Below are 21,953 nucleotides of genomic sequence, written 5' to 3'. Positions count from 1 at the left end.
CCTACCACCCCCAAGGGAATGGCGGGTGTGAGCGCTTCAATCGGACCCTAATCCAGATGCTGCGAACCCTCGAAAAGGAACAGCGCACCCACTGGCCAGCCGCGGTGCCGGATCTTACGTGGGCTTACAACAACCGAGTACATAGCACCACCGGGTACACACCCTATTTCTTAATGTTTGGCCGAGCAGGGAAGGACATGCAAGAGCTGGCTCTGGGACCGGCAGAGGAGGAGCAATGGACATGTCCTGCCTGGGTCATGGAGCAACGGCGGCGGCTGAAGATCGCATGCAGCCTTGCCAAACACCACATCGAAGCCAAGATCCATGATGGCGCCCAGCGAAAGGCACCCCCGGACTTCACAGAAGGGCAGCGCGTCATTGTCCACGTGTCTAAACCGGCAGACAAGCTACAAGAGAGATGGGAAACCGCCCCCTATGTGGTCCGGCGGCGGTTGAGTCCAGAAAGCCCCGCCTACGAGGTTGAGTCCACCAAGGTACCCGGACTCACGAAAATACTACACCGAGACAAGCTGAGGCCCTGCCTGTTCCACCAGGCCCCAGCAGAGGACCCGGTTCCGGAAATCCTGGGACCCGCACCATGCCCAGGGGGTGAAACCGAGAAAGGGTGGGTGGAGGTACCCCGACCAGCTTTGCCGGGCTTCCCCCGAGATAAAAGATCGGACGACCTCGCAGAAGCACCCGGAAACGTAGGATGGGAGGCGACAACCCTACAAATCCCCACCCTTGGACCCCAGACGCAAACGGACCCGGATCGCCCTGTCCCTTCCTCTCCGCTAAGACTCATGGCGCCTCGGCAGTCACAGAGGAGCAATCGAGGCGTTCCGGCCCCACGATTCGCCGATCCGCATTTCGATTGGTCCCAAGCCGTCATTGCAGGGACTGCAATGGGAAACGTAGGGGGATGTGTGGAGACGCCGGCTCCACACACGGGCCGCGGGCCAATCACGGCGCCCGCCCACGGACCAATCACGGCTCCCGGCCGTGATGAGGTCATAGGGAAGCGCCTGGCCCGGGAATATCGTCGGCGGCCACGTGGGAAGCGGCCTGTTCGGCGGGAAGTGAAGCTGGAGGAAGGACGTCTGGACACAGCAGCACCCTCAGCAGCAGCACCCTCAGCAGCAGCACCCACGGTAGCAGCAGCAGCAGCAGCACCCACAGTAGCAGCAGCAGCAGCAGCACCCACGGCAGCAGCAGCAGCACCCACGGTAGCAGCAGCAGCACCCTCAGCAGCAGCAGCACCCACAGCAGCAGCAGCACCCACAGCAGCAGCAGCACCCACAGCAGCAGCAGCACCCACAGTAGCAGCAGCAGCACCCACAGCAGCAGCAGCACCCACAGCAGCAGCAGCACCCTCAGCAGCAGCAGCACCCACAGTAGCAGCAGCAGCAGGACCGAAGAGGAGTTACGCTGACGTCGCGAGCGGAGGACCTAGACCAGGTAAGACCCCAGTGGGGACCACCCCTCCCGGGCCCACGCCCGCATCCTATCGGACACTCTTTACCCGGGCCCAGGGCCTTCTGCCGGCGTCCATTAAGTCTGCCTTTCCATTTGGTAGCTCCCGTTAGACCCAATAGGGCACCAGGCCCTGAGTAGATTCCCTAGGGCGCGAGGCCCTCAGGTCACCCCTGGGCTTTAGGCCCTGCCTTGGAAGTCTGTCTTTGTTCCCTCTCTCCCTTTTCCTAACCGTATCACCCTTGGGGCAGAGTAGGACAAGAACACACACACTCTGCTTTGATATTACACTTTTCCGTGTTAATAGTGTCCTGGGTATTGTACTGTGCAATTGAGTATTGTATTGTGAGTATTGTACTGTCAATTGAGTATTGTATTGTGAGTATTGTACTGTCAATTGAGTATTGTATTGGGGGGTATTGTACGGTGTAGTGGGCGGTTGGGGCGTGTTGTGTCTCCCTGCAGGGGTCGGAAAGTGGTGTGTTGGGACTGATCGCCGGGTGGACTCAACTCGTTCCCGAGCCGGTAAGTATTGTCTATCCCCTTTCCCTTCCCCCTTCCGTGTAGGCCCTGGTGGGGCAGATCCTTGGGCGGCGGTGTGGCACGACTTCTTCGCGGGCTGGGAGAGATCCGGGTCTCCCTCGGTGCCTTGGAAGTAGTGTAGCACAGCCCTTCTGAGTTCCGAGGGCGGTTCGGGCGTTCCGCGGTTCCACTGGGGCAGTACAGCCCTGCCCTGGTGAGTTCCGGGGTTGGTCACAGCCGTCCACGGTTCCATTGGGGTGTCTGGCCTGAGTTCCGGCAAGGTTGCCTGACGGTTCCAGGGCAGACGGTGCCTCGTGGGGTAAAACGGAGTCCGCCCGCACGCCGGCAGGAGACTGACGGTTCTGGGTGGGGACTGTGATACCTCGCGGCGCACCGCCGGCGGAGTGAGTCTTGTCCCCACACTTGTGGCCCTCCCCAGAGGGGAGTAGGGAGTTCGGGCGAGAACGTTCTCTACCCCGAACTCTTGGAGCCGCGTGGCTTGGCCAGAATAAAACGGAGAGTCGCCAAGCGGGGCTGAGTAACCCTCTAGTCCTGGGCGGCATTCCGGACACCCCCTTCCACTTCCCCCATTGTTTTCGTGCCTCTGTTCCTCTCGCACGCAGGAGGGACCGTGACTGCAGCAGAAGCCTCCTGCACTTGACGGGTTCCGCCCATAGCGACCCTCGGGATCAGGTGAGAACCTTTCCTCATTACAGGGGATCCTTTGAGACGTTCTTCGGGAGTATCGCTCTCACATATTACTGAACAGCAACTGAGAAATCACTGGAACAGTGAACTGAACACGAGGAAGTGATGTCTGTGGATGAGTATCACTGAACAGCAACTGAGGAATCAATTGAACAGCAAGTTGAACATGAGGAGATAATGGTTGTGGATGAGAGGCACTGAACACCAACCAGGAAGTCACTGGAACAGGTAGTTGAAGCAGCAGGAACAAATAGAACACTTGAGTTGTTATAGAGGTATAATTGTCTGGTTATAATTGCCACTCAAAGCTTCTTCCATGCTTCAGAGTTTGTTGTTGAACTACAATAGAAGAAAAATGTTATTTATATAATAGTAATTATAAACCTGATTATATTTAGGATCAAAAGCAGCAGTATCTTCATTGCCTATATTTCTTATTAGTTAGATTTTAACCATAAACCACATTATCAAATTGAGAGGGGGAAGAGATGGATACAATGTACATGTACACGGGGATTGTTTCACTAGTGCACTGCTGTTTAACTGATTGGCGCCTTTCAGTGGCTCACCACCACAGCACTATCCTAACAATGTATAATGTCAAGCGTGTAGCAGGTAATTAGTGGCTGCTTTTGCCTCAAGAGGGTCATAATTAAACCTAACAGTTTGCCAATGCATTAAATAAATTCAATAGGGGCAACAGTTTGCTATGATGCCCCTTGTGATGCTTTGTGCATTTCTAAGTTTGTAGTAATTTTAGAGTTGTCTTTCAATGAAATTGATTACTTCATGTACCTATCCTTTAGAGTGGTGCTATTCATTTTAGCATTATTCAGAGTTCAGAGATATAGATTTTTCCGTCACACTTGGTGCCACATTTAGGAACAAATCTGAAGGGTGCAAATGTACATACCATGCTGTTGTGCAAGAGCAGCAAATGCAATTTTATTTTGTATGCGTGGAAAATACTTCCTGCTTCTGCATTCAGCACACAAACACTGTGCAGCTTTCTTTTTACAAAGCAATTTAGAATTTAGCTAGGATGAGCCCCCACCCCAACTCTAAGTCTGTCCGCACATTTTAAATTTGTCCCCTCCGCAGTGCAACATGGGTTTGACAACATTGCACCTTTAAGCTAGATTTACTCCTAACTGGATCAGCCCCATAATTAAGTTTTACCGCAGTATGGGAGGTTTCACTTGTATGCAATTAATTGTGCCACCAGTGACCAGTATTTGGAAGAAGAGGTTATGGGATATTTAGCCACAGTTTTGCACCTTGTAATCCATACTTACCAACTTTCTGTTGGTGAAATCCGGGAGCCTGAAGAGAAGGTGGGCGTAACGGGGGGGGGCTCCAAAATGGCGTAATTTTGGACCCCCCCCCCCATGACATGATGACGCAAAATGCGTCATTTGACAGCGGGGGCGGGGCCAAATGCCGCGATTCACCGGGAATCGCGGCGTTTGGGACTTAATTCTGCCCACTTCACTAGGAAGTTGGCAGAATTATCCAGATGCGGGGGATTGCCACACTCGCCCGGGAGACTCCCGCAAAATGCGGGAGTCTCCCGGATATTTCGGGAGAGTTGGCAAGTATGTTGTAATAACAGTGCACTATAGAAAGTTCTGTGAAGCATAATTAAAGACATAGCACAGGAGTGTGGAAGAACTAAAGATAACTGGAAGGTGTTACACCAATGTATGCTTTGCTTTATATAAACAGTACTCATCACCATATATTAAAGCACAAGAAATAATAATGAAATAACATGAAATAATAATGTGAACAAAATAAGGAACCAGGAGAGATGAGCATCCCTTCACCTAAAAAGAAATGACTTCCAAACATCAGGTTCCAGTAGTGCTGTCACAGCTGATTAATATAAACAAGATAAAAACCCAGCTGTGAGAAATATAAGTAAAACAAGCTCAAGTTATACACCTACAACTCACTGTAAATGTCATAAGTGGGCACAGGAAGCAGATCTGGGGGTATGACGAGAAGGTCCTCGGACCACTGTCTATTAGAAATGTTAAACAACTCACCCTGTGGCATGGAGCCAGTGGAGGCTGCACTCTCAGGATCACCCATGCACCGGGAACAGGTGGCCGGGTTGAACCCCGGCCCTAGTGGGTAGAAATTATATTCCAAGTTCTTGTTGGCACCACTATGATGTACTGAGCGGTTTCTAAGCCATACAGAATGGGTTGGGTCTAACGCCATGATCTGTAATAAAACAAAAATCAATATCTCACCCACATGACTGCAGTATACACATTCATTGTGTTGCTTCATTACAGGAACTTACCTCATTGCAATGACGTCTGCTGACGACTGCTCTGTACTTCATTTGAGCAAATAGTTTTGTTCTTAGATTCACAAAGAGACGGAAGTGTTGTATCCATGTCTTTCCCAGTGCCCATGGGAATATTTCATAATGGTAATTGTCCTCTTCTTCTTCCATGTCATTTGCAAGGTACCTATGGAAAACACAAGAGTAGTTCAATGCTGGCATTTCTTGGCAGTTTTTTGCACTCACATTGGTTATGAACTATACCAGGGTGTCTCCTTACATACACAACCAGGTCAGTTCAGTATTTCCTTAACCACTTCATGTCCTGAGCTCTTAGCCCTTCATGACTAAGTCAGTTTCCAAGTTTTGGGAAGAATCAGTTTCTTAGTGATAACCTATTTTATCAAGGCAAATGTTATATTTTCCCTGAGATAAGGCTTTCTATGGTATATTGGATTTTTTTAAAAAAAATAATTTAAGTCTGGTATACATGTCAAAGTTAGCAAAAAAAAAATCAGCTTCTTGTACCATTCAGTTACACCAAGCCCATTCTATTACAAAATATAATCAGGGAGACATCCCAAGTAGAGTGATACAAAATATGTACTTTAACACTGAAGTAGTGATAGGGCTATGAGGGTTTTTTTCAGTGTTGAAAAAAACTTTTTTCAGTGTTCAGCATAAACTAAGAGGTATGTTAATAGCTCTGGCAGTGCTCACTGAAGAACAAATAGATTTTTGCAGTGGTGAAGAGCTCTGGTGCATCCACCTCGGTGAGTCAATGACTGACCAATAGCGAGTGTTTAATCATGCAGATATATATACTTATTTGACTGGGTTAGTATTTATCCCATGTATATGAAGATTTCCCTCTAAACATGACCAATTAGAAGTATTTGCGGATAGTGCTCTAGTCTAGAAACATTGAAATGAACCAGCCTCTTTAAACTATATGGCAGTTTAAGTTACTGTTTGTTAGTTTCAGCATCAAAACACATATCATGTTCGGAAAGAATTCGTAATTTTGGTTGAGAAAAGCAGAACTCATGAATAGTAAATTGGGTATGGCAGAATGACTCCATGTGTATTATAAATAGACCAGGCTAATGTGTATAAGAATGACAGCTTTACCTGACTATACCGTAAAACAGTGTGCCAGTAGGACTTACATATGTTAACACAAAGATATCCCCCCTTAACTATATGCAAGCAGAAACTGCAATATTAGGGGCTTATTTAAATTTTAGAGTTATTAATTCATGTAACAAACAGTAATGGACATATGAGGAATCCTATCTCAGACAGCTATACTATCACAATGAAGGGGGTGGTCCACGGCCTTCGACACCGTGGACCACCCCCTCCTGCTGCAAACTCTACTCTCTCTTGGCCTCTCTGGCTCTGTCCATGCCTGGTTCACCTCATACCTTGCTAACCGCTCCTTCTCTGTATCTACGTCTGGTTCTTCCTCCACCCCCTCCCCTCTCCCTGTTGGAGTCCCTCAGGGCTCTGTTCTTGGCCCTTTACTCTTTTCGCTCTATACCTCCTCCCTTGGAGCTCTCATCTCTTCGTTCGGTCTTCAGTACCACCTATATGCTGATGATATTCAACTCTACATCTCTTCTCCTGATCTTTCCCCCTCCACTCTCTCTTGTAACTGACTGCCTCTCAGCCATCCCATCCTGGATGTCTTCGCGCTTTCTTAAAATTAACATCTCCAAAACTGAACTCATTGTCTTTCCCCCACCCAGACTCCCTTCCCATCATGACCTCTCTATAATCGTTAACAACTCCACTATCTCCTCTGTCACCCAACTCCGCTGTCTAGGAGTCACTCTTGACTCCTCTCTCTCTTTTGCCCCCCACATTCAATCCCTTACCCAAGCCTGTCGCTTCCAACTCCGTAACATTGCCCGCATCCGTCCCTTCCTCTCTCAAGATGCCACCAAAACTGTCATCCATGCTCTCATCATTTCCCGCCTCGACTACTGCAACCTCCTCCTTACTGGCCTCCCCTGCTCCCACCTCGCCCCCCTCCGCTCTATACTTAATGCGGCTGCAAGACTCATCTTCCTCTCACGCCGCTCCTCCTCTGCCTCCCCTCTCTGTCTTGTCTTACACTGGCTCCCCTTCCCCTACAGAATCCTTTTCAAACTCCTCACCACCACTTACAAGGCTCTCTCCCAGTCTACTGCCCCTTATATCTCTAACCTCCTCTCCATTCACACTCCCGCCCGCTGCCTGCGCTCGGCCAACGATCGCCGCCTCTCCTCCACTCTGATCACCTCTTCCCACTCTAGAATACAAGACTTCTCCCGTGCTGCCCTCCTTGACTGGAACGACCTCCCTCGCTCCATCCGTCTCTCACCCAATCTGTGCTCCTTCAAGCGGGCACTTAAAACTCACTTGTTCCTTAAGGCCTACCAACCATCCAATTAACCTCCCACCTCTTCTGTTTCTCCCCTGGCTCCTTTTCTCTCCCCTTTGCTTCACTCCTCTTGTGCCTGATTTTGTATACCCTCCCTTAGGATGTAAGCTCGTATGAGCAGGGCCCCTCTCCCCTCCTGTCTCCACACCTGTTCTTCTGCTCCGTCTTTACAGTATTTGCCTGTCTGGAGTTTCTGAAGTTCTGGTACTTTGTGTTTATTGTTCTGTATTGTTTTACCCTGTATAGTATACTGTTTGTGCCGTGTACGGCGCTGCGGAAACCTTGTGGCGCATAACAAATAAACGATAATAATAATAATAATAATAAATACTTTGGTGGCACATAGGAAGCACAGATGGACAATACTGCACCATAGCCTGTTGCAAATCTAAAGTAATAAATGCCCAGAGTATTCTTGTTCTGGTCAGTTTTAAATGTACTGGTTGAATAATATTATTTTACTATGAATACAAAAGTAAAAAAGCAATACTTACAGGGCAATAAAAAAATTCATTGGTGTATATTCGCTGATATATAAGCCTGCCCTCTTAAAGTATGCAAATACCATAGCGATGAGGTACTGTAGAAGACAAAAAGCAAAACAAATGGTTGTGAATCCTTGCTCCAATAGCAGGAGATATACAGTTATACAACTATACAGCTCAATTAAAGTTTATTGGCAGTAAATATACAGACCATCAAAGTATACAAAAATAATTACAAACATTGGATGAAACACAAGTGCAGGATATTATAGACAGTATTGTGGTATGTACACAGTGGCTTCCATTCCCCTCAATGTGAGTGTAGCTGTGCTGACCATGTGGTAAACAGCATCTTGGACAGATATAACCATTGATATACATTGATCAGTATAGTAAGCGCAGTATCAGTAAAGAACAGTATGAATACCAGAACACTGCTAGAGCTACAAAACTTGCAGTTTACTGAATATCTAGTGGTGGAAGGTCAGAATTGCATTATCCATACCCACCTTGTCCGAGATCTTCATGCAGGCATCCGCACATAGGAAGTCCTGGATCACTTTATTTTCTGCAAATGAAGTTGTAAAAATTTTATATCAGTGACCACTTAAGACATCAAGGGAAGAAAAACATTCACCTACAACATTACATCTTGTTTTTTTGTTTTTTATATGAACACTTTTTACAGCTGTGAAAGGACTGGAATATTAGAGGACAATGACCCTATCCACAAAATTTTATAAAAATAAACACTTGAACGCAGGCAGGGATAACGGACATAAGAATTCACTTCCCTGCACTCTATGTATGTGTAACGTTCCTCAATGCTTCTAACAGGGAGAGGGGACATCCCCAGCAAAGGGCCGCTGAAGCAGAAGGGACGTTCTCCTGCTCAGGCTGTTAGATCTTTGATGCCTGAACCGATCCATTTAAAAACAGCGTCTGTCAATGCCTAAGGTGATATTGTGTAATAAACTGATAGTTGTACACATTTTTACTTCACTCTTTATAAATTAAATTATTTGTTTTTGCAAATTAATGCACAAATATATCCACTACCGATGCTTACATTTCTCTGCCAGATTTTCCATGTTTCATAGCATTAGTTTGGATGCATTTTGCAAAAACAACCTTATTTTTTGACAAGTGTCTGCTGTGATTGATTTACAGTAAGAGAATGTTGTTTACAACAATAAAGGATAAGTCGTCTGAAACCCTTCAAGACAGAAACCATTTTTGGGGTTTTGTACTCAGAAAGCTTAGCTGGGAATAACCTTTTAGTCTATCCAGTAGATACCAAAGGTATTTGCTTTACTCACAGCCTTACAGTGGCAGAAACAGACTGCACAAGCAATGCTCTCATGTGAATACTATTTGGAAAAATCACAGAGCTAGAAAACGGGCAAAACATTTACTGGCCCCATATCACTGGACCCTCCGACTGTCACTGACATCTGGAGTTGTACAGGAATAAGAAGCCAAAATCTCTACAATGGTACTTAGAAAAATAATTGTAACAATTTGGTCTTAATAATTGTTTGTGGTCTTAATAAATGTTAATAAATGTTAAGTCCTACCCAGCAGTTTGTAAAATGCAGTGTTCTCCTCTTGTCCTGGGCTAGGAGAGTGGTCCGCGCTGTAATGTTGGCTTTGGTCTTCCTGTAGTTTTATTTGCTTGGCAGGTTTCAGCTTCTCTTCTGTTGTCCTGTTGTTATAAATTTGTTTATTTTATATATGGAAATAATGAATACTTATTTTCAAATGAAAGATAAATGAAGTGATGTATTATCCATAAATGTATATAATTAATTTTTGATGTGAAAATGGACACATACTACTTTTGGGAACTACTGCTGTAAAATGAGGATGCAGCTGCTTTGCATGATGCAGGTCTTGTTGAATTTGCACATTGTGAAAAGAGTATTAAAATTTCTTGAAAATCCTGTTACTAACCCTTTAGATCCTCCTCCTTCTTTAATTTTGACTTTTCAATTTTTCTTCCAAAATACTTCTTGTTCTAGCCTTTTTTATGTTTTAAATGAATTATGAGAGTGAGAGGGCACCAGACTGTCTGTATTTCATGTGTCATTTTTGTGTGTTTGAATATTTATTTTATTTTACATGGGTATTGGGCACATATAATGCGCATACTAGCGTCAAATGCACCAGGATGCTTATAAAGTCATCCCAGTGACAGTATAACAGCAACTCCCCATTACTGGCACCTCCTGAGCGCCCATAAATATCCTATAGTTTTGCAGGTAGAAAAAAACTCTGCAGCCACCCACAAGTCAGGTCATCCCCCATAAATGTGTATCTTTCTTCTTTCCACTCTTATTTAAATATTTTATCCCACTAAATAAAAACTCATTTATGCATGTGGATGTCTAAAAATATAAAACTACCTATAACAAACTTAACTACACATCTATACACTCAGTAATGCACCGTAAAAAAATTCCCCAAGCTAGTGATATTGTGTATTGTATAATATTTGACACAAATATACCCACAGCTCCCCCATCACAATGCATTTAGCCCCTTACAGGCGTGACCCCTTTCACTATTCCTCCCATAACCTACTACATGTAGTGACTGGCTCATTGCACTTACCTCTTGTCCATTTTCACGACTCAGTTACACCCAGCAAAGGACGAAGTTAAAGGAAAATTAAAAAAGAAGGTGTAGGTTAAAACAGAAGGGAAATTATGGAAAAATCAGCTAGAAACAATGTACTATACAACACTAAAGACTAAACTACTTAGCTTAACTTAATATAGCTTAACTTAATTTAGCTTAACTTAATTTAGCTTAACTTAACTTAACTTAGCTTAACTTAACTTAGCTTAACCTAACTTAACTTAACTTAGCTTAACTTAACTTAGCTTAACTTAACTTAACTTAACTTAACTTAGCTTAACTTAACTTAGCTTAACTAAATATATCTTATAAATAAATATTATACTACAGATAACTTATCAGATCTCAATATAATATGCTATATAATAAAATATAAATATATATATATATGTATGTATCAATAAAGTATTCAAAATTCTGTTTTCAGCTCGAGAGTAATTGGCTCAGTATCGCAGGGCTCAAGAGTCACAGCGATATGAGGACCATCAGGCACCAGGGCTCACGGCCAGTTTGAATGTATACAACTGACATCACCATGACAACCTGCTCTGCTGTGATGAGGACCGAGGTTTTAAAGCTGTTGTCATGGCTTCAACTAGACTTAAAGGGCCACTAGAGCTAAAATGCTGCATTACATAAAGGAACTAATTTATCAAATATAATTTGGGAAGCTGTCACAAGTTTGACATGAGGAAGTGAATACAGTCAAGACTTAGTCATATGCACATCAGTCTTTCTGTTTTTAGGACTATTAAAAGTTACGGCAGTTAATCTATTGTTATCTAGCCAACTATAATCAATAGTTAATCTACTTTAGGTCCCTACTAATTGGCACTTGACCTACAGCGTTCATGGATGGCATTAGCAGTGGAGGAACTAATGCCAATACAAAAGGAATGGCTGCTACGGGCATGGCCAGTGTAAGGGCAACAAGGACCTGAAGGACCTATAGAGAGAAGCCCAGTTGACTCCCACCGGAGAGGGTGTGGCCATGGAGTACATACCTAGTGCCACCCTCCATCCACCTACATCTCTCTCCCATCTTCCCTAACATGAAGCACATCAATAACTTGTTCACACAGCATTTAAGGAAAATAAAGATTTTGAAATATCTCCCAACTGCCCCTCATGTGAGGACAATACATTATTTACAGATAAATAGTAAAAAAAGCAAAAAATAATATGGAGGTCACTTTTCACCTTAACAGCTTGGGCAATGCCTTCCAAACTTACAGTAATGCACTTACAAAATTAGTGTTACCAGATACCAATGAAACTTTCACACAAAATCCTTTTTGAGTCAAACTATATTATAAAAATAAGTACAAAACAAGGTATTTCAAATATCATAAATAAAAAAGTTTATGATCTCCTACCTAGAAAGGGGTAATTCAGAAAAATTTGAAAATCAAAAATGGCAATTAAATAATAGTAGCTATTTAATTTCACGAGGAAGGGAAGATAATGGGTAATTATTTAAATGTAGTTTAAAAGATCTTAAGCTTAGTGCTCCAAATTAAAATACAATCTCTTGTGCATAACAGTATAAGTCATACTTACCAACTTTGAATAGTTGGTTTCCGGGAGCCTGTTATGGGTGGTGGGCGTGATGGGGGCGGGGCTCCAAAATTAGTGGCATTTTGGACCCACCACCCGTTAGGTCATGACGCAAAACGCGGCATTTGACAGAGGGGGGCGGGGCCAAATGCTGCGATTCCCTGGGAATCGCAGCATTTGCCAACTAATTCTGCCCACTTCACTAGGAAGTGGGCAGAATTTGGGAGATTGCCCCACTTACCCAGGAGTCCGAGAGACTCTCGCAAAATGCAGGAGTCTCCCGGACATTCAGGGAGAGTTGGCAAGTGTGGTATAAGTCCTGAGCATTGTCAATGATAGATCCTGTACCTGTACATCTTGATGCTCAAACTCTTCCATTGGCTCACTCTCTTCTTCTACTAGATTTATACAGCATACACCCTTATCCTCACTAATCCCATCATTACTGCAACAGCTGTGTACTTCTTGTGATGGAAAAACTCTCAAAACAGTCAAAAGCTCAATCACTACAACCAAAATTGTTACATTTGGTAGCTTCCAATAATTCTTCCTCACTATATATGACCACATATTATATAAGAGCCACTGATTTTTATCATTAGACTGACACTTGACAGAATAAACATGTGTTAAGAAATCTATATTTATGCCACCTCCTCCAAAAAATAAATACATATATTTGGTGTGTCTGGGACACAGGAAGACTCTGTATCTTGGATAAAGTCACAAAGAAACACTGTCATGTGAACCATGTTTTTGGGCAACTCTTTGTCCCCATTTTGTTATCAGAACTTTAAGCAATTGTACTACTCATTAATTAGGGATTGAAAATAGAGATGTGTGATGGCAATATGTAGAGTAATGCCTCCTAATTTGTTTAATTTATTTTTTTGGTGATATGACCCACCTATGGATATATATGCCACATTTTTCACTCAATGCTAAAATTATGTAATAAAGAAAACAAAAAATAAGAGTTTAAAAAAGTTGGTAATTTTGTTGTAAGAAAATGAAGAAAAGGAAGGGATCCCTACACTAATACACACGGGCCATTCACACATGCATCTTATATTCTCACATATCTCTTGTTGGACGCATTTTCACATAGTCACACACAGCCTCTGTGGGCGTAGTCCCCATCTCACTCAGCAACAGACAGCCTCCAACGACCAGACTGCCCCCAACCAGGGAAGCCACCAGCGGTCCACTTCACCCCCCCCACACCGCTCATTACCATGAAACACTGCCTCCTCCTAACGAAATTAACTCTTGTGTTGTCAGCCTTCTTTTGGTGGGAGAAAAAGCATGGTGTCTCCCCTGATTTTATGATAACCAGCACTAGACAATTCAGCCAGGACTGGTGGAATAAAGCAAGGGAAGCCGCAGCATGGGGTTCCCCTGTCATAATGACAAACCAGACCCAGGCTGCTCAGCACTAGTCTCTTAGGGAGTTGGCCTCCGCAAAAAAAAATTCCCTTAGGGATACTCAGCTCCATGCTGCAAACACTAGGGCTCTTCCCACACCAATGGGCGGTGGGTGTGGAGTAAAAAAAAAAAGTAAAAAATTATTTAAACACTATTCTAGTTTGTGGAACTACAGGTCCAAGCCAGCCCAGGCTACCAATAACAGTCTGGATATGCAGGTCTTCTTAGAACTACAAGCACAAGCATGCACACTGCAGCCAGCGTGTCAGGGCATGATGGCATTTGTGGTTTCAGTGCCATCATGCCCTGACACCCAGGGCCCGTTGATCCGAGGAGTACCACAAGCAAAAACTTAAATAAAGCACGCATCTCTTTTATACCACATAATTTTATTAAAAATAATAAAATCCCATATATACTTAACAACAGCTGTTAATCCTTAAGGTTTGAGTCCATCATAAAAACCAAAACATTCCAAGGTCCTGTCACACTGGGACATGAAGGGCCCCCCTGGAGGAATGCAGTGGTAGGGGCTCATGAAAATATGTGCTATATATATATATATATATATATATATATATATATACAAACACATACACACACACACACACACACACACACACACACACACACTCATGCACTTACCTAGATGAAAGTCAATGTCCTCTTCTTTCTTTTCTCTCTCTCTTTCTCCTCTGTCTTCTCTCTTCTATCATCCCTTTTCTCCATTGCTATAAAAGTGGTGCAGGAAGGCCAGCCTAGAATCAGATTGGGGAGAGTAGTGGCAGGTGATATACAGCAGCAGAAGATGTCAGTCAGAAGTGAGGCTAAATGTATTGATGGGGCCAGTGGCAGCACTGGGTGACTGACAGTGGTGAACAGTGCAGCAGCAGGTAGGTGAAAGGTGTAGATGGGATGCCCAGATGCAGGGAAGGAAAGTTGGTAAATGGGGAGCCCGGACGCAGGGAAGGAAAGTGTAAGAGATGGGGATCCCGGACGCAGGGAAGGAAAGTGTAAGAGATGGGGATCCCGGACGCAGGGAAGGAAAGTGTGGTAGATGGGGTCCCCAGATGCAGGGAAGGAAAGTGTAGGAGATGGGGTGCCTGGATGCAGGGAAGGAAAGTGTGAGAAAGCTCTATTGCTGACTTCATCCACCTTTGAATTCTTCCTTTCTTACTACTATTCTGCCCTCTACAGCCAAATAAATCTATTTCACGTCCTTCATCTTCTCCATGTCCACTAAACCCAGATGCCTCTTTGCTACCATTAATTCTCTACTGTGTTTTCCCCCACCTCCTCCTCCATCATCCATCACCGCTCTTGACTTTGCTACCTTCATCAATGACAAAATTGACTTCATCCACAATTATATCTGTTCTTCTCAGGCTTGACCCCCCCCTCCACTTGTCCTCTCTTTCACTAACTCTGCCACCCATGGCTCCTACCCTCCTGTAACTGAGCCTGAGATCCTCTTTTTTCTCTCCTCCTTTTCCTCTACAACCTGTCCTCTCGATCCTGTCCCCTCCAAGTTCCTCCACTCCCTCTCTTACAATGCCTGTTGTCACCTTGCTCACCTCTTTATCCTCTCCCCCTTCACTGGTATCTTCCCCTCGGCATTCAATAATAATAATATTACATGCCATGACACAACACATGGCAAGTTGCCTACTCCTGAAAAAGAGGTAAATATTACATATGTTTGTTGTTAAATGTTTGGTATGGCATGAATTCATTTTAACTAAATACTTATTTGTAAGTGGTCATTATAATTTTATTATTAATATCATTTATTTATGAGGCGCCACAAACGGTCCATATCACCATATATAGAAGCGAGGGAGAAGAGTACAGGGTAGCAGTACACAGCATACAAGCATTACAAGGTGCAATAAGTACAAGAGGTACAACAATTACAAACACAGCAGATAGCAGGTGCAAAGGCAAAGAGGTAAGAGTGACTACCAGAGCAAAGAAAGAGTGGGAATGGAGTGAAGAAAGGAGTCCAAAAGTGTGGCTACCACTAGCAGGATTTGGAGAAGCAGAGGCAAGGGAGAAAAGAAGAGACAGCAGCAGCAGACAAGTGACAAAAATGAGAAAAGAGGGGGGGGGCAGGGGCATAGGTAATCAGGAGAAGAGGGCATAAGGATGGAGGGCCCATCTCAACGGAGCTTACAATCTAAGGGGGTGGGGGAGACTGCCCAGAGACACAGAGAGGGAAGATAGTGTGAGGGGACAAGAACTCTAGGGAAAGAGATGAGTACAAATAGGAACGAGGGAGGAAGAGTGAGGGGGAGGTAGAGTAAGGGAAGTAAAGAGGGTTAGAGGAGGGCAGTGTTCGATGGAAGAAGGATAAGCTAATCTAAATAGATGGGTTTTGAGGTAGCTTTTGAAGTGAGGCAGGTTGGGGAAGAGCCTGATAGAAAAGGCTAGATCGTTCGAGAGAAGGGGGGCAGCACAGGAGAAATCTTGAATGCGGGAGTGAGAGGTGTTGACTAGATGGGATGTGAGGCAGCGGTCGTTATAAGTCCGTAAAGGGTGAGAGGGAGTATGAGTGGAGATGAGGTTGGAGAGATAAGGAGCAGCGGCATTAGAGAGGGCTTTGTAGGTGAGAGTGAAGAGTTTGAAGAGGACTTTGAAGCGGAGGGGGAGCCAGTGTAGAGATTGACAGAGAGGGGAGGCAGATGAGGATCGGTGGGAAAGAAAGATAACTTGGGCTGCAGTGTTCATTAAGGACTAAAGTAGAGTGGGAAGGGAGCGGGTGAAGCCAGTGAGAAGAAGGTTGCAATAATCCAGGCAGGAGATACTGAGAGTGGATGAGAGACTTAGTGGCATCAGTAGAGAGGAAGGGTCTGATAAGGGATATATTGCGAAGGTGGAACCGGCAGGATTGGGCAAGGGATTCTACGTGAGAGGGGAAGTCAAGGGTAACCCCTAGATAACGAAAATTGGAGTGAAGAGAAGATGATGGTAGGACCAATGGGGAGGGGAGGAGTCTCTAGAGGGAGGAAGATAATGAGTTCGGATTTATCCATATTGAGTTTGAGGAAATGTTGGGACATCCAGGAAGAAATGACAGGGAAGCAGCAGGATAACTTGTTGAGGATGGAAGGGAAAAGGACTGGTGAAGAGAGGTAGATCTGGGTGTCATCAGCATAGAGGTGGTACTGGAGGTTGAAGGAGCTGATAAGATCACCCAGTGAAAAGGTGTACAAAGAAAAATGCAGAGGGCCAAGGACGCTGAGCACTGGGGAAGGGGAGCCAGAGAAAGAGACAGAGAAGGAGCATTTAGACAGATAAGAAGTGAATCAAGAGAGGACAGTGTCAGAAAGGCCAAAGGAGCAAAGGGTGTCAAATAGGAGAAGGTGATCAACTGTGTCGAAGGCTGCAGAAAGGTCCAGGTGGATGAGAAGGGAGTAGTGACCTTTGGATTTGGCAGATAAACGTTCATTAGCAACTTTAACTAGGGCGGTTTCAGTGGAGGGGTCAATGAGGGAATTGTTGTGAGGTGGTTAAGGAGACGGCTGTAGACTAGACGTTCAAGTAGTTTATAGAGGAAAGAGGGGAGAGAGTGCAGTAGTTGGATAGGGTGGAGAGATCAAGGGATCAAAATTTGTTTTTTTTAGAATAGGCCAGACTATAGCATCTTTGAAGGAGGAGGGTAAAATTCCAGATGACCAGGATATATTAAAGAGATGGACTAGGTGGGAACAGATAGTGGGCGAGAGGTATCTGAGGAGGTGGGAGGAAATAGAATCAAGAGTACAGTTGGAAAGGGTAAAGGATCGAAGTAAAGAATAGACTTCCTCACTCGAGGTTGGGAGGAAGGAGAACATGGGATGAAGGTTGGAGGGCAACGAAGGGGATGAGAATTGAGGGAGGAAGAGATTTCGGTTCTAATGGCATTGATTTTGGAGGAGAAGAATGTATAGACACCATCAGAGGCAGAAAGATGAGATGATGGTCAGGGAGGGGGAATTGAGATGTGTCAAAGACAGAGAGTGCAAAGAAAGGTGGGTAAAGACATGGTCAAAACATGGCCAAGATGGTGGATAATGGAGGAGGTCCATTGTGAGTGGCCAAAAGAAGAGGAAAGAACAAGCCATTTAATGGACCCTGGGTCAGTGAAGTTATCCATGGGGATATTGAAGTCGCCCAGGATAATGGAGGGAGGTCAGACGAAAGATAGAGGGGAAGCCAAGCTGCAAAGTTAGCAAGGAATAGGGAAGTGGGGCCGAGAGGGAAGCGGTATATGACTGTGACATGGAGATGAAAACCATTGAAGAGGCGGATGGAGTGGACCTCAAAGGAGGAGAATGTAAGGGAAAGCTCAGGAGGGATGACACTGAAGCTATACATAGGGGAAAGAAGGAAGCCCACACCAACCACAGGATGCTTGCCAGCCTGACGGTGTGGGAGAAGGAAAGGCCCCCATAGGAAAGAGCAGCAGGGGAAGCTGTGTCAGAAGAGGAGAACTACATTTCGGTGAGGGCAAGGAGGTTAAGAGCCTTGGCGATGAAGAAATCGTGATTAGAGGGCAGTTTATTGCAGATGGATCTTGGGATCTGTGAGACTGTGGAATGGAAAATGGGCTAGAGGCAACCGGAGAGAATCTAGGGGTCTGGTGGAGAGGGGTGTGGTGAATATCCGGAGAGGAGTGCAGGAGCAGGGGGTCAAATGGAGAGTCATTCGGGGCTAAATTGGAGGACAGTGGAGAAAGGCATCCAGAGTTCAAGCTCCGAAGAACATAGCTGCCGAACTGAAGTTGAAGAAAGAGGATATGGCAGGAAACAGCGGGAGACTAGGCCCAAAGCCATGGGCCCCAGTACAGTAGTGGAGGATTGTCATGCAGAGGAGGCATCAGAGTAAGCATCAGCCGTTGCTGCAGCAGCAGCGCATGTGGCCGGAAGGCAGTAAGAGAGCAAAGCCAGGAAAACTCTGGGGAAAATCAGAGGAAGCAGCCAGGAGAGCAGGGGGCTAGGCTGGAGCAGTGGGCTGAAGTAGATGCCAACCGGGATAGAGAACAAGAAGTGACAAAAGCTGCGTTCTGCAGACATGCTTACAGATTCAGCGTAGATGGAGATGCAGCAGGGTCCATCGGTTCAGCGTGATTGGGGACCTCATGGCCCCAATGGAAGGCAGGACAAGGCTGAAGACAGTACCTAGTTGCCTGAATGTATCCGCAGCAGCAGCAGAGGAATTACGAAGCAGTGATGAGGACTTCAGAGGAGGTAAGAATGACTTCAATGGCACCCCCTGATGATTTTGTAGCCCAGGGTGATCGTGGATACCGGGCCTCAGCAGGGAGCTCACAGAGCACGTCTGCTCAGTCCAGGAGTGGAAGTAGGTTAAGGGCTATAGAAAAACAGCAACAGTATAAATATATTCTGAGTGAAATAGGGACTAGCATTCAGAATATTTTGAAATATAACAACATAATTGCAATTACTGAGGATTAGAGATGAGCGCACTCGGATTTCTGAAATCCGAGCCCACCCGAACGTTGCGGATCCGAGCCTGATCCGAGACAGATCTGGGTATTCCCACCAATTGCAAAACTGAAACCGAGGCTCTGAGTCATATTCCCGCTGTCAGATCTCGCGATACTCGGATCCTATAAATTCCCCGCTAGTCGCCGCCATCTTCACTCGGGCATTGATCAGGGTAGAGGGAGGGTGTGTTAGGTGGTCCTCTGTCCTGCTATATCTCGTGCTGTTTAGTTCTGTGCTGTGCTCTGTGTTCTGCTCAGTCCAGTGGTGCTGTGTCCTGTGCTCTGTCCTTCTGAGTTCAGTGGTGCTGCTGGGTCCTGTGCTGGGTCCTGTTCAGTCCAGTGGTGCTGTGTCCTGTGCTCTGTCCTTCTGAGTTCAGTGGTGCTGCTGGGTCCTGTGCTGTGTCCTGTTCATTCCAGTGGTGCTGTGTCCTGTGCTCTGTCCTTCTGAGTTCAGTGGTGCTGCTGGGTCCTGTGCTGTGTCCTGTTCATTCCAGTGGTGCTGTGTCCTGTGCTCTGTCCTTCTAAGGGCATTGTTATTTCCCCATTATTCCCAAATTATAAAAAATTTCAAAAAAAGTTATAAAAAAAATTACAAAAAAAGTAATTATAAAAAAAAATAAAAAAAATATCCCTAAACAATCCTGCAGTATAAGTCAATTGGTACTGCTATATTACAAAGTTCACTGATTCAGCAGTATAAGTCTAGTGGTACTGCTATATTACAAAGTTCACTCATTCTGCAGTATAAGTCCATTGGTACTGCAAAATTACAAAGTTCACTCATTCTGCAGTATAAGTCCAGTGGTACTGCAATATTACAAAGTTCACTGATTTTGCAGTATAAGTCCATTGGTACTGCAATATTACAAAGTTCACTCATTCTGCAGTATAAGTCCAGTGGTACTGCAATATTACAAAGTTCACTCATTCTGCAGTATAAGTCCATTGGTACTGCAATATTACAAAGTTCACTGATTTTGCAGTATAAGTCCATTGGTACTGCAATATTACAAAGTTCACACATTCTGCAGTATAAGTCCATTGGTACTGCTATATTACAAAGTTCACTCATTCTGCAGTATAAGTCCATTGGTACTGCAATATTACAAAGTTCACTGATTTTGCAGTATAAGTCCATTGTTACTGCCATATTACAAATGTCACTGATTCTGCAGTATAAGTCCAGTGGTACTGCTGTATAACTCCAGTCCAGTGGTACTCTCCTGTGCCGCATATAATTTTTAAAGGCTTTGCCGAGTGTGTGTGGGTTAGGGGTACACACTCTTGTGCTACATATAATGCAGAACAAAAATTTGGAGGATAAAGTAGGGAAAGATCAAGACCCACTTCCTCCTAATGCTGAAGCTGCTGCCACTAGTCATGACATAGACGATGAAATGCCATCAACGTTGTCTGGCAAGCCCGATGCCCAATCTCCTAGTACAGGGCATGTAAAATCCAAAAAGCCCAAGTTCAGTAAAAGTAGCAAAAAGAGAAACTTAAAATCATCTGAGGAGAAATGTAAATATGCCATTTACGACATGCAGTGGCAAGGAACGGATTAGGCCCTGGCCCGTGTTCATGACTAGTGGTTCAGCTTCACCCAAGGAACTAAGCCCTACTCCCCCCCCCCTACAAAAAATTTAAGAGAGTTATGCTGTCAGCAACAACACAGCAAACAACTCTGCCTTCTAAAGAGAAATTATCACAAATCCCCAAGGCGAGTCCAAGGGTGTTGGTGGTTGCGAAGCCTTACCTTCCCATCACTGTACGGAAAGAGGTGGCTCCTTCCACAATTTGCAGCACGCCCTCTGCATATGCTGGAAGGATCACCCACAGTCCAGTTACAGATTTGGCTAATGAAGGTGTGAATGTTGTACACCGGGAGGAGGATATTGATGTAGCTGGCGTTGAGGAGGATGTTGATGATTATGATGCAGACAGATACCAAATTGCCTTTCTCAATTTCTATTTCTATTCTAGATTATATAACGGCTGAATAGTTTTCTATTTTACTCCTAGTGGAGAGGGGATCTGATGCAGACAGATACCAAACTGCCTTTGTCCATTTCTTTGTATATTTGAATTTCTAGTTCTACAGTCTATGCAGGGGGGGGGGGGCATAGATAGCCAGCAAAGTAACGTGGTCCATTTAATTTCACTTTCTAGCTCCACAGTCTGTGCAGCCTGCTTTTTTTTTATCTTCACAGTATTTATATTTACAAGCCTTGAAATCTAAATTAGCTAGAGGTAGTGACGTGGTAGAACTCCAAAAGGCAGTTTGGAAGCCTCTGTACAAACTGGCTCTATTTTTTAACTGAGTCGTCCCCCCTCCAGTGTGTACTCGGAAAGAGTTTTTAGTGCAGCGGGGAACCTCGTCAGTGAGCGGCGAAGGACAACGTTGAAAAAATGATGTTTATAAAAATGAATAATCAATTCCTCAATGAAGTACAGCACTGCCCTCCAGATAGTACAGAGGGACCTGTGGTTGTGGAGTCCAGCAGGGATGAATTGATAATGTGAGAGGAGGAGGAAGTACACACTGTAGGGGGAGAGGCATCAGAGGTTGAGGATGAGGACGAAATCTTGCCTCAGTAGAGCCTGTTTATTTTGTACAGGGAGAGATGAATAGCTTTTTTGGTGTGGGGGCCCAAACAAACCAATCATTTCAGCCACAGTTGTTTGGTAGGCCCTGTCGCTGAAATGATTGGTTTGTTATAGTGTGCATGTCCTATTTCAACAACATAAGGGTGGGTGGGAGGGCACAAGGACAATTCCATCTTGCAACTATATTTTTGGCATTATGTGACCATTCAACAGTCGTTTGCCATGTTCAAAAAGTAAAAGAAAATGCCAACAAATTCAATAAATTAAATCAAAAGTTAAATGCCCTGTCATTATTTTAAACAAGAGGTTTTGACGTGCTAGAAT

General features: G+C 44.8%; 1 protein-coding gene across 1 annotated transcript; it reads right to left on the bottom strand.

Annotated features, from left to right (window-relative positions):
- Positions 1–2,992: 2,992 nt before the first annotated feature.
- On the bottom strand, positions 2,993–10,536 carry LOC142103364 (speedy protein 1-B-like). Its single transcript, XM_075187426.1, has 7 exons — positions 10,526–10,536; positions 9,490–9,629; positions 8,422–8,480; positions 7,922–8,007; positions 5,015–5,186; positions 4,659–4,932; positions 2,993–3,042 (listed from the first exon to the last, which is right to left on the bottom strand). The coding sequence occupies exons 1-7, from the start codon at positions 10,534–10,536 to the stop codon at positions 2,993–2,995; spliced, it is 792 nt and encodes a 263-aa protein (XP_075043527.1).
- Between the last annotated feature and the right edge of the window lie 11,417 nt (positions 10,537–21,953).

This window comes from Mixophyes fleayi, chromosome 10 (genome assembly GCF_038048845.1).
Source record: "Mixophyes fleayi isolate aMixFle1 chromosome 10, aMixFle1.hap1, whole genome shotgun sequence".
NCBI classification, from domain to species: domain Eukaryota; kingdom Metazoa; phylum Chordata; class Amphibia; order Anura; family Limnodynastidae; genus Mixophyes; species Mixophyes fleayi.
This window is presented reverse-complemented; position numbering and strand designations above follow the sequence as displayed.